The sequence below is a fragment of the Suricata suricatta genome, chromosome 8 (genome assembly GCF_006229205.1).
Source record: "Suricata suricatta isolate VVHF042 chromosome 8, meerkat_22Aug2017_6uvM2_HiC, whole genome shotgun sequence".
In the NCBI taxonomy this organism is placed as follows: domain Eukaryota; kingdom Metazoa; phylum Chordata; class Mammalia; order Carnivora; family Herpestidae; genus Suricata; species Suricata suricatta.
Window position 1 is genome coordinate 111968050 of NC_043707.1, and position 14960 is coordinate 111983009.

At 49.4% G+C, this 14960-nt stretch overlaps 1 protein-coding gene and 1 non-coding gene across 9 annotated transcripts; both read left to right on the forward strand.

The window, feature by feature from the left end:
• Window positions 1-6: 6 nt before the first annotated feature.
• PABPC4 (poly(A) binding protein cytoplasmic 4) lies at window positions 7-14467 on the forward strand. 8 transcript variants are annotated; one of them, XM_029948341.1, is made up of 16 exons: window positions 7-729; window positions 3209-3402; window positions 4110-4225; window positions 5464-5603; window positions 5953-6047; window positions 6678-6815; window positions 7386-7481; window positions 9463-9735; window positions 10047-10134; window positions 10275-10394; window positions 10895-10981; window positions 11076-11203; window positions 12467-12560; window positions 12683-12813; window positions 13033-13135; window positions 14158-14467. In XM_029948341.1, the coding sequence occupies exons 1-15, from the start codon at window positions 537-539 to the stop codon at window positions 13120-13122; spliced, it is 1983 nt and encodes a 660-aa protein (XP_029804201.1). In that variant the 5' UTR covers window positions 7-536; the 3' UTR covers window positions 13123-13135; window positions 14158-14467. The 8 variants fall into 8 exon arrangements, with proteins under 8 accessions (XP_029804201.1, XP_029804202.1, XP_029804204.1 ...); XM_029948342.1 differs by having other exon boundaries at window positions 13033-13092; XM_029948344.1 differs by having other exon boundaries at window positions 10275-10346.
• LOC115300594 lies at window positions 7752-7886 on the forward strand. Its single transcript, XR_003912756.1, has one exon. It is a non-coding gene; the product is annotated as a small nucleolar RNA SNORA55 (small nucleolar RNA).
• Window positions 14468-14960: the final 493 nt, after the last annotated feature.

Genomic DNA, 14960 nt, shown 5'->3' on the forward strand with positions numbered 1-14960 from the left:
CCGGCCCGGCGTGGGAGGCGGCTGCGCGCCCGGCCCCCGGGGCTTGCCGAGTCGGCACCGACCAAGATTTTGTTTCCCTCTTCCCCTGGCTGCTGTAATCTTAAACCGCCGGGAGCCCGAGGCCTATATTTATAGAGAAACGCGTGTCCCGGAGGCCGCCGTGGGCACCATTTGGTTGCCTCTTGAAGAATTTTTATAATTTCCAGGGGAGTCCCCGTTTTAATACATTATTATCTTTTTCTTTTTTTGAAATTTGGAGCGTCAGACCAGGCCAGCTGTAAATTACAAACTCCCCGGGAGGGCCATATTGTTTTTGAGAGCCTTTTGTCTGCGGTTTTGCAGTCTCGAACGAGCGAGCTGTCCCTGAACTCCTCCTTCCGGTCCTTCGTGTCTCCGAGCTACTCCGGCGTCTCAGCCTCAGGCTGCCACCTGTGAGCCGCGGCGCGGGCCACGGCTCCGAGAAGAGCCCCTTTTGTCCTGTGTGGTCCCTATAAGAAGTTCTCCTGGCGGGGCTCGGGGTGGTGGGGGCTGGGGAGATGAACGCTGCGGCCAGCAGCTACCCCATGGCCTCCCTCTACGTGGGCGACCTGCACTCGGACGTCACCGAGGCCATGCTGTACGAAAAGTTCAGTCCTGCGGGGCCTGTGCTGTCCATCCGGGTCTGCCGCGATATGATCACCCGCCGCTCCCTGGGTTATGCCTACGTCAACTTCCAGCAGCCGGCTGACGGTGAGTAGATGCTATCCCCACAAATTCGTGGGATCCCAGGGGACCCTAGCAGTCTACCCCATGGAGGGGGGGAACACGAGATGCAGGGGTTGAGAATAAGGATCCCAGCATCAGGTGACCAGAGTTTCAGTCTTGCTTCCACAGCTTGCTAACTGGGTGACCTTGGGCTAATCAGTGGTGGCGGTGGGGTTGGAACCCAAGGAGACTGTAAAACGGGATTTGGGGGAAGTCACTGTCATTCCATTGTGTGCTTGGTCCTGCTTTAGTGGGACCGTTGTCTGGTCAGTGAGCATAGGCTCATGCCCCTCACAGGCCTACTGAAAAGGCAGAATGTTTGAAACCCAGTTCCTGCCAGAATTGTAGGTTCTAAAGCTGCTGCTACCTCTCCTTCTTTGACCCTGGACTGAGCCTGGCTGCCACGAGCGCTGCATGTGCCAGACCAGCTCCCAGGTTTGCAGCTTTGCTCCCGGGGTGGAGGAGTCTTTTTACTCTGGACAAAGCCCTGAGCTGTGGAGAAAGGTATCCAGATAGTCTGGGGGAAGAGTGGGAACCAACTGGGCCAGTGGGGATTATCGTCTCACCTGTGAGCAGTGCTTTCCCCTAAAGCCTTTTCCTTCATCCCATCTGAAGAAAATGGGACTCCAGAGAGGGAGAAGGGACTGCTGGCGGTGGGCAGCTGGGCCTGCCAGAGCAGTGTCCGCCAGCCTAGACTGGGCCCTTGCTTGGAACAGTGGGGAGGTATGCTGCAGGCGTGGCCAGAGCCAGGCCAGAGGAAACCTAATCAGGGGCTGCACGTGACTTCAGATTAAAAGGGAACAACTGTAGAGACCATTACTGGGGGAAACAAGCCATTCTGTGGCAAAGGATCTCTGGGTCCCTATTTTTGTCCACACTTTGTTCACTGTCCACGAAGCAGAGAATGTCACTTGCCCAAGCTGCAGCTGAGACCAGTGAGTGGGACTTGTTGAGAGACAAGAGGCACTGATGCCATCAACTCTTCTCTAAGTGGTGTCCGGCCAGAGGGCACAAAGGTGGCCACGTGTGGCCTTTTTAGGGGGAGTAGTGGGTACATTGGCAGTTGCCTTCCTTTTTGACGGTTTCTGAACAAAAGTCCTGTCACTTGGAGAGAGTAGCAGAAGCCATTGGTCAGCGTGTCTGCCAACACATGCCTCTCTGCAGGACCTCTCCCTGCTATAAATAAGTGCAGCCAGATTTGTGAGGCTAAGCCGACTTGCCTTCTGCAGCACTGTCTGGAAAGGCACTGAGGAGCCTGTTGAAATGGCTCCTTCGCTGCTAATCAGTCAGACAGTTTGGGGGTCCCAGGCTGTGGTTCGCAGAGAGCCATTGCAAGTGACTGCTTTGCACCTGCACTTTTCCGGAGTTGGATCTGCCCAGGCTCCCCTTTCTCTGACCACCTCCCTTCCCATACTCAGTGAGCCCACCTGAGGAGGTGGGAGGGGTGGTTGGAAAGGAGTGAACAGGAGACACTCCCTTGGGTGACTGGACAGCTGAGCTTGTGGAGGGGCAGAGTTAGGGAATTTTGTCCCTGTTTTAAGTGAAGTGGTTCTTTGAGACAGAACTACCCCTTTGCTTCATGGAGGAGATTATGGGAGTTGCACCGCATAAGTCAGGAAAAGTGGCCACCAGCTCTGGAAACTTGTCACAGCGAGTAAGAGAAGCGTTCCTGCTGATACTTTTTGGTACACACGTGGGTTGGATGGGAAGCTAAGGAAGCGTCCCAAAGCAGTGGATGGAAAACTTGGTTGGGCCCCAGGGCATTTGAGGTCCTGGAATTCCACAGAACTCAGATTAAGACTTCAGAAGGCCCGAAACCACTAGGTGCTGAGCCTGCTGCACTGTGTGCTTAGGCAGAAAGATGTGGTTCCCTCACATTCTCCCCAGTCAGTTGTTCACAGGTGGTGTTCTGTCATTTGTTTCCTAGACAGGTTGTAAACTAAATGACAGCTCGTTGGTAATTTGATGCAATACCTAACTGGAAAATAATCAGAAAATCTGGTAGTAGTTTCTTACTCAACCAGTTAGCTGTACGTTTTAACCATCCTGGACATAAATTTGCTCATTTTATGAAATAGATAATATCGCACCGTCCCACCTGTGTCACCATGGGTGGTGGGCAGCAGAGTCTTTAAAACTGACAAAGCTCAGTCAAATGTATGGTATTCTGAGTTGATATTGGTGCCAGAAGGCTATTTAGATGATCTCACCTATCCCTTTACCCAACAAGGGTGCAGGTCCAGAGGGCTTGAGACGTCTGCCCGGGCAGTGGAGCAATTGGCTAGAACCTCTGCCCTCACTGGCAACGCAGGCTGGAGGGATCTGATGTCTTTTAATGTTAATAGGGTTGCCTTTTATCACAGTGATTACCTTGAAAAGTCCTGGAGTCCTCTGTTCCTGGGATGGTGGCAGTCATTTGCACGGGGTGATGCTTTATATCCTTGCCTGTGTTTCTCTCTTGCAGCTGAGCGGGCCTTGGATACTATGAACTTTGATGTGATTAAGGGAAAGCCAATCCGTATCATGTGGTCTCAGAGGGACCCCTCTTTGAGAAAATCTGGTGTGGGGAATGTCTTCATCAAGAATCTGGACAAATCTATAGATAACAAGGCACTTTATGATACTTTTTCTGCTTTTGGAAACATTCTGTCTTGCAAGGTAAGTACTGATTAAACGATTTCAGTCGAATAATTATTGACTGACTCATGAAAACAAGATAAATGACCAGATAGGGAGCAGCCTTGGAATTGGGCGACAGGACATGGTGATTGGCTGGAAATGGCTCCGAAGGCTAAAAAGTTTTCTGTAGATGATCTTGTGCCACAACCCAGTATAACCAGCAGGTGCTTTTGTTCTTTGTTTATTCTTCCCTCTGCCTGAAATATCCTTCCTGTTTTCTTCCTTTGGAAGGCATTGAAGAGTTATTTTTTCTGGGGGGAGAAGCAGAGTTGTGCCTCTGGTCTAGTCATTTCAGAAGCATAAATTCATCCTCTTCCCTCCCTTTGCATCTGTTTATGTGGAGAATTTTGTACGAGTGGTGTGGTGGTGTCTGACTCCATACTAGACTGAAATTCTGTTGTGGGCTGGGCACATGGTCACTTGTTCAGCAGCACGGTGGTTTTGCACCAGATCTCAATGTTTTTAGTTGAAATAAAACATTTAGAATGGAAGCAGCCTAATGGTGGCTGCCATTTGTAAATGGATCATCACTAGATGCCTCGTAGTGTGCTCACTTTAGGGAAACCTGACCTGCTGTAGTCTCCTTTTTGACCATGGATTGGCTAGGAGATGGAGTAGAAGACCGTGTGGTTGTCAAGTACCTGGAGATGCCACTGGTGCTAAATGCCCCCCCTTGTCTTTGACAGGTGGTGTGTGATGAGAACGGCTCTAAGGGTTATGCCTTTGTCCACTTCGAGACCCAAGAGGCTGCTGACAAGGCCATCGAGAAGATGAACGGCATGCTCCTCAATGACCGCAAAGTGTGAGTGTCCCAGTCCGGAGCAACAGCCATCGCATGAGCCAGCCGTGGCCCTACCTCGGTATTAACTGGCACACACAAGGCGGCTACTGGTTCTGTCGGCCCAAGTGTGGCCTGCTCCTACCTCTCCACTCCAGGGCTGGTGAGTCTCCCTGCCCGAGCCGTGGCAGCCCTTTTGACTCGCCAAGGTGGGCTTCCTGCCCAAGCCATGGCCTGCCTGCCGCCTCTCCCTCAAAGGCATCATCCGTCCGTGGGTTTTGTGAGCACCAGCACTGGGGCTTGCTAGAAGGCACCTCTGAGCCCTTTCTGAGCAGGGGTGTTGGCCAGCGGCAGAGTGGAGAGGGCCCTGGACTGACCAGGAGCTGAGTACTAGCCATGTGACCTTGGCATTCCTGTGACTCAGGTCTGTCCGTGGGGTCATTTGCTAGGAATTGATGCCAAATTGTCCCCAGATCTCCACTTGGCTAACTTATGACTCAGTGGCCTTCTCATACAAGGCTGGCTCCACAGTAATACTTAATTTGGTTATAATGAAATATCTCTGATTGCAGAAGACGCTGTTAATAGTAGACCTTGTCGCTTTGGTGTGGTTATTGTAGAATGAGGACAAGAGACTCTCAGCTAAGCCATGCAGGGAGAGAGAAGGAACAATTAGTCTTGGCTATAACAAGCACAAATCCTCTCTGTCCTTAGTGTTGAACAGACCAGGAGATGGATTGCATTGATTATATATATGTGGCCAGCGGTCAAGTCTTCCAAAGGTGTCACTAGAAAGAGATCTAAAGATTTTCAGTACACGGATACATTTTCCCATCGTGTGTAAACACCAGAATGCATGAAATGCAAAAGCATAGTTCACTCTAGCAGTCTCACCCCTAGGATTAACCACTGTTAACAGTTTGGTTTGTATCCTTCCAGACCTTTTATATGCATTTACATAGATGCACAGAAATGAACGTTTTAATAATGGTCACCAGGTTTCTTCATGAAGGCAGTGTGATGTGGTAGGAGTAGCCCTGGTCTGAGCCAGGAGTCCTGGGGCTGGGCCTTGCAGGACAGTCCTGCCTCTCTCTTTCTACTGGGGAGTGGGGCATCTCCGAGCTTGCTGTCTTGGTGGTTGGATGGGGACTCGTGTGTTTTAACCTCTCCTGTCGGTCTTTAAACCTGTATTCCTTTGGGCCCCTGGAGTCATGATTTGTTCTTCTGGGTACTCACTGTTTTCCATGGTTTGTTTTTTTTAGGTTTGTGGGCAGATTCAAGTCTCGAAAAGAGCGGGAAGCTGAGCTTGGAGCCAAAGCCAAGGAGTTCACCAATGTTTATATCAAAAACTTTGGGGAAGAGGTGGATGATGAGAGCCTGAAAGAGCTGTTTAGTCAGTTTGGTAAGTTGGGCTTCTTTGCCCCATGTGCCCCCTTGCATAGTTGACCAGACCTAAAACTTGTGGATCTTAGTTGTTCAAAAGACAAGGACACTTAGGCCCAGATGTAAACTATCTTGTGTGACAGGGTCACAGAGTAGATAGGAATAGACTGTTGGCTTTGTCCTACCTTGTCCCAGCCCCAGGGCCTTCTCAGTAGCTTGGTCAGAACTAGAAGGCCAGCCACAGCACCTCTTGCTGGACCCCATCTGGGTTCAGCAAGAGTTGGCTTCATTTGGACTCTTAGAGAAGCCTTCTCTCCTTGAGATGCGGTAGAGATGGTGTTACTAATAGTTCTGTCCTTTGGTAATAGGTAAGACTCTAAGTGTCAAGGTGATGAGAGATCCCAGTGGGAAATCCAAAGGCTTTGGCTTTGTGAGTTACGAAAAACACGAGGATGCCAATAAGGTGAGAGTACCACGAGGGTCGGGGAGAAATTTTCAGGAAGTGGCCCCTGCGTGTGGGCAGGGCCTGGCTGGTAAATAGAGTAGAGCTGGGATTGCCCGGGTAGCAGTGAAGCAGCTACTGGCCTGAGGGGCTTCACGCGGTAACACAGCATTTACCTGTTCCCCAAGCAGTGGGCACGCAACCTGTCACCTCAGCTGTTCGGCCTTGTAGGTTAAAAGACTCAGGCCTCCCTCAGGAGGTGCTGACTTGAAAACGGCAGCAGCTACTCATAGACAAAGCCTGGTGCAGGCCCTTGACGTACATGCATCACTCAGTGCCCACAGGAGAACCTGGGAGAATCAGCTACAGCCAGGTTATTAGCCTTGGCCCGTGTCAGCCATGCTTGTGTTTATAAAACTACATTTTGTTTTCCTGTATCATCTGGACCAATAATCCATTTAAGTAGTAACCCCCCTTTTACTCATGAGGAAGTTTGGATTTGTTTAGTTGTCTTCAGAGATGGATTGAAACTCGTTTTTAGCCATATAGGAAAGATTTCCTTCTCTCTGAAGGTTTGGTGGGACTTTCAGGCCTCCGGGGCAAGGCCCCAGCCTCTACTTCTTAGTTTTAAGACCTGTGTTTCCTCTTTAGGCTGTGGAAGAGATGAACGGAAAAGAAATCAGTGGGAAAGTCATTTTTGTAGGCCGTGCACAGAAGAAAGTGGAACGGCAGGCCGAGTTAAAGCGGAAATTTGAACAGCTGAAGCAAGAGAGAATTAGTCGGTATCAGGTGAGAGGTGGTCTTGGCACAGCCTCCCCACCAAGAGTTCACTGTGCCATCCCCGCAATAGCGCTTTCTCTTTGGGGACTGGGAAGCTGCCTCTTCCTCTCCCTTCCAAGATCCTCAGGTTTGAAAGGAGCTAGCTACCAGATACAGCAGTGATTCTCTAGAACATTTCCTTTAGGGACTCACTCCTAGAAGCGTCAGTCTGTTGTTCTTAGTCATGTGGGCTCTTTTTACTTAAATGATTGCCCTTTGTTGGAATGCTGGCAGGAGCCTTGCTGGGGACAGTGGTCAGCCATAGCAGCTATGCAAAAAGCCAGACCCTAATTGAGGGTCCTGTCAGAATCTGTGGCAGGAGTCTCAACCCTGAGCCTGCATCAGATCCCCTTTAGGGCTTGTGAAAGCATAACTTTCTGAGCCCCAGAATTTCTGATTTCAGTAGATTGGGGTTCTGGTCTGAGAATTTGCATTCTAAGAAGTATCCAAGGAGCTGGTTGGGGATCACATTGGGAGAACCAGTGTCTCGGGGCATCTGGAGGGTACAGACGCGCTTTAACTGTGGCCCCTCTGTTTCAGGGAGTGAATCTCTACATTAAGAACTTGGATGACACCATTGATGATGAGAAGTTAAGAAAAGAGTTTTCGCCTTTTGGATCTATCACCAGCGCTAAGGTATTTTATACTGCGATTTGGAGATCGAAAGTAGAAATTGTAATTTTTTTGTTTTCATTGAAGGAGTGGAATCTAAATTGTGTTTGTTTCTGAAAGTAGCTATCACATTCATCTAGCGTAATTCCTCCTGGCCTCCAATTACGCAGCTGGAGAATGTGCCCTGGAGAATGGCATAGTGTTAGGTTAAGTGGCACTGTCTCCCAGACACTGAGGTATGGAGGCGAATCTGAGAAGTCCCTCCTGTCAACCTCCCGCCCCCCAGGCCCACAAGCACCTGAATCTTTCCCATTCTTTGCTGCTTTGTGCTGGTGTGGGGACAGATGGTGCAACAGTATGAGCAGAGGAAATCCAGACGGGTTGTTTTCCATTTGTCTTGGGGCCTGTCTCTACGACTCTGCCACACACTTCGTCCTTGAATGAAGGTATTTTGAGGACTTGGGAGCTGGGGTTACAAACTTCGTCCTGGCCTTACAAAGCTAAAGGCTCAGGAAGAGGAGTGGAAAGATGGCTCTTCCACATTTTGTCATGTGTGTCGTCAGCTTGGTCGTCTTTGATAGTCCTATCCACTGATGCAGCAGGATGAGTGAGTGTGAATATGAACCCCCTTCTAGAGATAAGGAATTAGAGTCCTTGAGCCTGAGAACACTGGCTAGGAGAAGATGGGGTGCTGCACGTCCTTGGTCTGTGGGGGGGTGTGTTTGTGTGTGATGGGAATGGATGATGTGTGGAAGTTTTGGGTCATGGCCTGATGCAGTCGTTGTTAGATGTCAGAGTCCTTCCAGAGATGAGAAAGGAAGCCGAGTGGTCTGCTAAAAAGACTGGTGACCCTGTCTCGGCCCTTAGTTTAAGTCACGCACACCCTGGGAGTGTCATCAAAGGAACGTTATCAGCTATAGCAGAGTTGCCCAGAGGCCACCCTCTTGGGTTCCTTGTTTCCTTGCCCCTTCACTCTTATCGCCTCCTTCCCTGGCCTTCCATCACTCTGAAGAATGATGGTCTCTCCTTGCTTATCAGCACAGTGCTCCAGTTGGCAGGAAAAGAACAAAAGAACCAGGTCTTTCAAGTTTCTCAGGCCCTGTTTTCAGGGTCAGGGGGTCATGTTTTTATGCACTGCGTTGGCCCATCTCATTGGTAGAAAGCTGTGGGGCTGCTACATGTCCTTACTTGCATGTCCTCCACCTCTGGAGGCTGTCCAGACAGTGAGCTAAGACACAAAATGGTGCCAAGCACACATGGTCCTGTTGCTGCCAATTGTTTCAGAGGAGGTAGACCAGGGAAAGCAGTTAAGTCACGTTCTCAGGTGAGGAAAAGGGCCATCCATGAATGACCAGTTGTCTGTGGGGAGAGATGGCCTGAACCAGTAGACATGTGGCTTTGTGGTAGTTTGCCTTGAGGTCATCGAGGACATTGAGGCTCAGAGAGGGCAAGTAAATGTTAAGGTCACACAGCTTAGGGATTAGAGCTGGGACTAGAATCCAGCTGCTCTCCCAGCTGGTCATCTTTCTGCTGTTCCTTCCATTGAATTATTGGTGGTGGTCATTGATTTTGTAATTCCTGCCCACATGTGGTATTTCGAGAGCATATCCTAACCTTGATAAGAAATGATTAAGGTTTTGTTCATCAAGGTCTTGAGCAGATGAGTTCTACAAGTAAACAGCTTGACACTGTCCAGATTTCTAGTGGGCGCTCCAAGGGAGCTGTGCTTCAGGTATCAGGAAATGTCTCTGAGTTCCTGGCTTAACCATTAGCCGTGTCCTAGTGTTTGGGAACTGAGATCACGCGGAGAGCTAACAGAGAGAAAACGCTTAGGTCCTGTTCTTAGAGGTTGTGACTTAATTGGCTTGGGGCGAGTCCTGGGACAGGGCTGAGAACCCTAGTCCTAGATTCGGGGACTCTTGTGGCAGAAACCAGGTTTTTTGGTTCTTAACGGCTGTCCCCCAACATAGAACACCTTTTTCTTAAGAAGCTGGTCCCTTTGTAGGTAATGTTGGAGGATGGGAGAAGCAAAGGGTTTGGCTTTGTCTGCTTCTCATCTCCTGAAGAGGCAACCAAAGCTGTCACTGAGATGAATGGACGCATTGTGGGCTCCAAGCCATTGTACGTCGCGCTGGCCCAGAGGAAGGAAGAGAGAAAGGCTCACCTGACAAACCAGTATATGCAGCGGGTGGCTGGAATGAGAGCACTTCCTGCCAATGCCATCTTAAACCAGTTCCAGCCTGCCGCTGGTGGCTACTTTGTGCCAGCAGTTCCACAGGTGGGTCTGCTTGTTGTGTTCGTGGATCTTTGGAAGCATCCTCTGCAACCTGTGGTGGTTGGTAAGAGGGGTTTTGGATATAGATCAGAGTGTTGGAGTAGGGACCCATGAAAATGAAGATTTTTCTCTCCCCCCTGCCCCCCAGTTACGGTGAAAGAATCCCCATTGACTGGCCTTCCCGCCGCCTCACCCCCACCTTTGAGTAGAGTTTCTGCTTGAGTAATTAGCCTTGGGCTGGCAGTAAGAGGAGATCTTCTGTCATGTGGATTCAGGCCCTTCAAATAAAGGGGCTTGGATGTTCTTTCTTGCAGGCTCAGGGAAGACCTCCATATTATACACCTAACCAGTTAGCACAGATGAGGCCTAATCCACGCTGGCAGCAAGGTGGGAGACCTCAAGGTAGGTGGTGGGGAACAGTGACTTGGTCACCCAGGATAAATCTATCCTGGTCTCCCCGCCTCTCCTCACCCCCTCTGAGGTGCAGCCTAGGCTCTGGTCCCCATGGTTGTTCAGTGATGCACAGTTTTTGTCTTCACCAGGCTTCCAAGGAATGCCAAGTGCTATACGCCAGTCTGGGCCTCGTCCAGCTCTTCGCCATCTGGCTCCAACTGGTAATGCTCCGGCCTCTCGTGGCCTCCCTACTACCGCTCAGAGAGTCGGTGAGCAAACTGGCCTTGAGAAGCGTGGCCTGGGGAGGAGGGAGTCAGGTTGACTAGCTTCTGCCCAGGGTTGGTCAGTGTGTTGGGCTCATGTTCCACTTCTGGTTCTGTAGTCGCCGCTGTGTGCTCTGGTTGGTACTTAAAGAGTGGAGAAATCATGGGAATTCTAGGACCGCGTTGGTGACTTAAGATTTTTTGCTCATTGGTGACTCGTGAAAAAGGTTAATTATAGATACTTGTTAGCTGGATGACTTCGGAGGCAGCCTATTCTTTTGGGTGGGGTTGGGCGATTGAAGGAAACTGTTCTTTACAGAATATGTCCTGTATTCCAAGAGGCGGAAAGAGGTGTATGTTATCTGTTGGCTGTTCCTCGAAAGTAGCAGTAGTGGCCCTGTGTGTGATGTGTTGTGTGAACATGCTTTGGAATTGCTCCTTCCGTGGGACGTGGCCAGTTGGACATCTGCTGCCGACACTGATGTGCATTTGCTGGTCTGTTGTAGGGTCTGAGTGCCCGGACCGCTTGGCTATGGACTTTGGTGGGGCTGGTGCCGCCCAGCAAGGGCTGACTGACAGCTGCCAGTCTGGAGGTGGTATTGGATGCACACAGAACGGGGAAAGATGGGATTTGACGGGTCTTTGCCCAGACTGATGGGCTTTAATTGTACTTGTTCTTTCCCTAAGGTGTTCCCACAGCTGTGCAGACCTTAGCACCCCGTGCTGCTGTGGCTGCTGCTGCTCCTCGGGCTGTCGCACCTTACAAATACGCCTCCAGTGTTCGCAGCCCTCACCCTGCCATCCAGCCTCTGCAGGTGAGGTCTACCAAACAGAATGCTAAAAGGGTCTCCCCTGTTTGTACTTGACTGGAAAGATGCCTTTACTTTGATTCCTTCAAGGCTATTAATGCCTGCTCTGTGTCAGGGTACCTTGTTTTCTGCAATGACACGGCCTGTTAGGGGCTCCTTTACTGGGAAGTCTTCCCGCCCCAGAATATAGTTGACTCAGAAATGCCCCAGCCTCAGAAACAGTGGTGTTTCTGCTTTCGTTTTTACATGTATGTGTGCTTGCTTAGCTCTTTGAGCTTCTCACTTCCGCTGGCTGAGCTGATGCTTAGCCTCTCTGCAAGATATTGGTACATTAAGGCAGTAAAGAACTTCATCTTACAGAGGAGATGTTCAGCTTCAGAGATGTTATGTTGGTTGGGGGATTAGACACAGAGCTCAGTAATTTGCCTAGAGGAGCCACAACCTTGTGATGCCTGAGCTGCTTGCTCCTACTTTGTGCTGTCTTAATTGGAGAGGCCTCAGAACTTTGCTTATGTAGCTTTTGCCTGCAGGGCCCTCCTTTTAGAGCTGTGACTGTCATTGACAATGCATGTTGACAGTCCTTAAGTATTTGACAGAATTAAAACATTTGGTAGGAGCGCCTGTGTGGCTCAGTCAGTTAAGCATCCGACTTCAGCTCCGGTCATGACCTCACATTTTGTGGGTTTGAGCCCTGCATTGGGCTGTCTGCTGTCAGCACAGAGTCTGCTTCAGATCCTCTCTCTCTCTGCCTCTTCCCTGTTCGCTTGCTCACTGTCTCCCACTCTCAAAAAAATAATAAACATTAACATTTGGTATAATAAAGTGGTATGGGATGTAATTATAAATGGAATTATTTGATAATTGTTGAGCCTTGTAGGTTTGTTTTTTCACTCCTTTCTCTTCTAGTAGCATGCAGTTTCCTTTTTTTTTTTTAATGTTTATTTTTGAGAGAAAGGGAGACACAGTATTCGAAGCAAGCTCCAGACTCTGAGCTGTCAGAGCCTGATGCAGGACTTGAACCCACAGACTGAGATTGTGACTTGAGCTGAAGTCAGATGCTTAACCGTCAGGCGCCCTGTTGGTTTTGTGTTTATTTGTACCACTCTGTTGCTCATGAAACCCCCTCATCCCCAAGACTGCAGTTAGCTTCTTGACAGCAAAGACCGCCACATCTCTTTCACATAGTAGGCTTTCAGATTGAATGGTCAGGCTCATGACCATCAAATGTCCTTTCCTTGATGCTAACCTGCTGCCTCTCCTGGTTCCCAGGCACCCCAGCCTGCGGTCCATGTGCAGGGGCAGGAGCCCCTGACCGCCTCCATGCTGGCTGCAGCACCCCCCCAGGAACAGAAACAGATGTTGGGTGAGTGACCTGCATGTTTGCAGAAGAGGGAGCCAGAACCTGCTAGTAACCTGGACACTGGTGTTCATTTTTGCTGGGATTCAACCTGGTTTTTAATTTAAATGTTCCCCCCTCCCCCCCAGGAGAACGTTTGTTCCCACTCATCCAAACCATGCATTCAAACCTGGCTGGAAAAATCACAGGAATGCTGCTGGAGATTGACAACTCTGAGCTGCTGCACATGCTAGAGTCCCCTGAGTCTCTCCGCTCCAAGGTGAGCTGTTCCCAGACCCTGTGGCTTCCACTTGCTCCACCTGGGAGGGGGAAGGGCGGCCTCGGCATCCTGGTGCAGCAGAGAGATGGAAGGCTGCTTGTGGGTTGGGTGTTGGGGATAGCGGACTGCACCGGGAAACACTGCAGCTGGACCTGAGCACCAGGGAGGGGCCCTCGGCCCCTCCTCAGATGTCCCTGACCACTTGGAGCTTCCTCACAGGTGGATGAAGCTGTGGCGGTTCTACAGGCTCATCATGCCAAGAAAGAAGCTGCCCAGAAGGTGGGCGCTGTTGCTGCTGCTACCTCTTAGACAAGGAAAAACCGTATGTTTGGCTGTTTTTGTTTCTTGCAATGGTTTTGACTTGTGAATATCTTCCTGAACGATTAGGGGCAGCATGTAGAGCCATGTTTTTGCTATTTAACCCAATAAATTGGGTGGGCTGTTACCTGAGTATTTTCTGTCATCTGGAAGAGTTAATTTGGAGAGAAGAGACAACAGGTTGTAAATTATGTAAGGAGCAAACAGGGCAGTTTCTCAATAAGGAGCAGCTGCCTAGATCTTTTTCAAGAATGACTTTTTTTGTTTAGAGCAATGATGGATATACAAGGCGTTGTCATAATCTGATCCCACAGCCTCATTTCTATGAACATCTCCCTAGTTCGGTTTGAGGTTGGTGAGGTGATATTGTGTGTGCAGCCACCGCTTAGCTCTGGGAACACAACGGACACAGGCCCTGTGTCAAGGTGGGAGAGGCAGACACACCTGACTACAGTTACAGGATGTGTTGTAGTGACTTCTGGATCTGGAAGGCATGGCCCCCCTCTGCAGGGTGAGTGAAGGTTAACTAGGATCCCTGGTAGGGACTGGTGGGTGCCTCCTGGTGGAGGAAGGAGAGAAAGAACCACATAGGCAGAGGCGAGGGGAAAGGGCATATGGTAAAGGCCTGAACGCTTTATTTCATTGGGAATTTAAGCAAGAGAGAACCATAGCTTTGAGTACAGGATGGCCCAGAAGGGTGTGGGGTGGGGTTTTATAGGAAGAACCTAGCTAGCCTCTAAGTGGGTGGCTTTCAACCAGGGGTGCCCATTTCAGAGGACATTTGCCAATGGAGACATACTTTGGTTGTCAACCCCTGAAGCTGTGTTACTGACATCTAGCGGGGTACAGGCCAGGGCTGCTGCTAAAACATCCCACCAGGCACAGGACAGCCCAACACAGTCGGCTGACCCGAATGTCAATAAGCACCGCTCTCTACAATTCCTTCCTCTTAAGCCAGAGATTTTGGTGAATCTTACAGCTTTTTCTGATTATGTATTTATTTGTGTTGGCTCTTTTTTTTTTCAGGATTCAAAAGCCAAATAACCCCTCCTGGAATTCAGCTGAAGGTTTGAAGATTTCTAGCGTGTCCTATGGACCTCAACACCAAGAACCACAAATTGGAAATTTAATAGGTCATTTTGTATCAAAAGGTCAATTACGAAGCACCTAGAATTTTTCAATTAAAAGAATATATTCTCTGGGTTCTGCTATGGCCCAGACAGTGTTAACTTTTTTTTTTCTATTGTGGGTTTTGATTTTTTCCCCCCAGAAATTGGTTTTATTTGATGTACCCAAGTCTTAAGTTTCTCAATAAAGAAAAAAAATCTCCATAAAACTGCCTGTCCTTTTTCACTCTGACCAGTTTTACCCTGTTAAATTCAGTTTTCATTAGAAGTAAATTTTAGGTTGTATTTAGAGTCCAATAAAGTTCTGGATAGCCTATCATCCTTTCCTGATGGTTATAAACAGACTATTTTGAGTTAGCCAGGTATACAGAACAGTCATGTTGCATTTTTTTGTGGGAAGACTTTTATAATGAATCTCCATTTAACTTACAGGGAACAGAAGTCTGATCATAGCAGACCTTGGGTCTGGCACGGGAGAGTTGGGTGCAGGGTGGAGTTGGCACATGAATGAAGGCTGTGTAGGGAGATAGGCAGAACCCAGCCCCTCCCTCCTTGGATGTGTTAGCTGGGGTTCGTGGGTCCCCTCTCCTACATTGTTATCATGCACCTAAGATTTCCTCTGGCAGTGGGAGAAGGCATGGTAGGTAGGTTCTCGGTGGCAACAGCAAGCAAATGCTGGATTCCTAAGTGTGTGGTTCCTTT

Excerpts from the sequence above, each read along its gene's own strand:
- PABPC4 (XM_029948341.1), top strand. The coding sequence starts at position 537 with ATGAACGCTGCGGCCAGCAGCTACCCCATGGCCTCCCTCTACGTGGGC. Across the intron at positions 6,816-7,385 it reads AGAGAATTAGTCGGTATCAG|GGAGTGAATCTCTACATTAA; the intron begins GTGAGAGGTGGT and ends CCTCTGTTTCAG. Across the intron at positions 9,736-10,046 it reads TTGTGCCAGCAGTTCCACAG|GCTCAGGGAAGACCTCCATA; the intron begins GTGGGTCTGCTT and ends TCTTTCTTGCAG.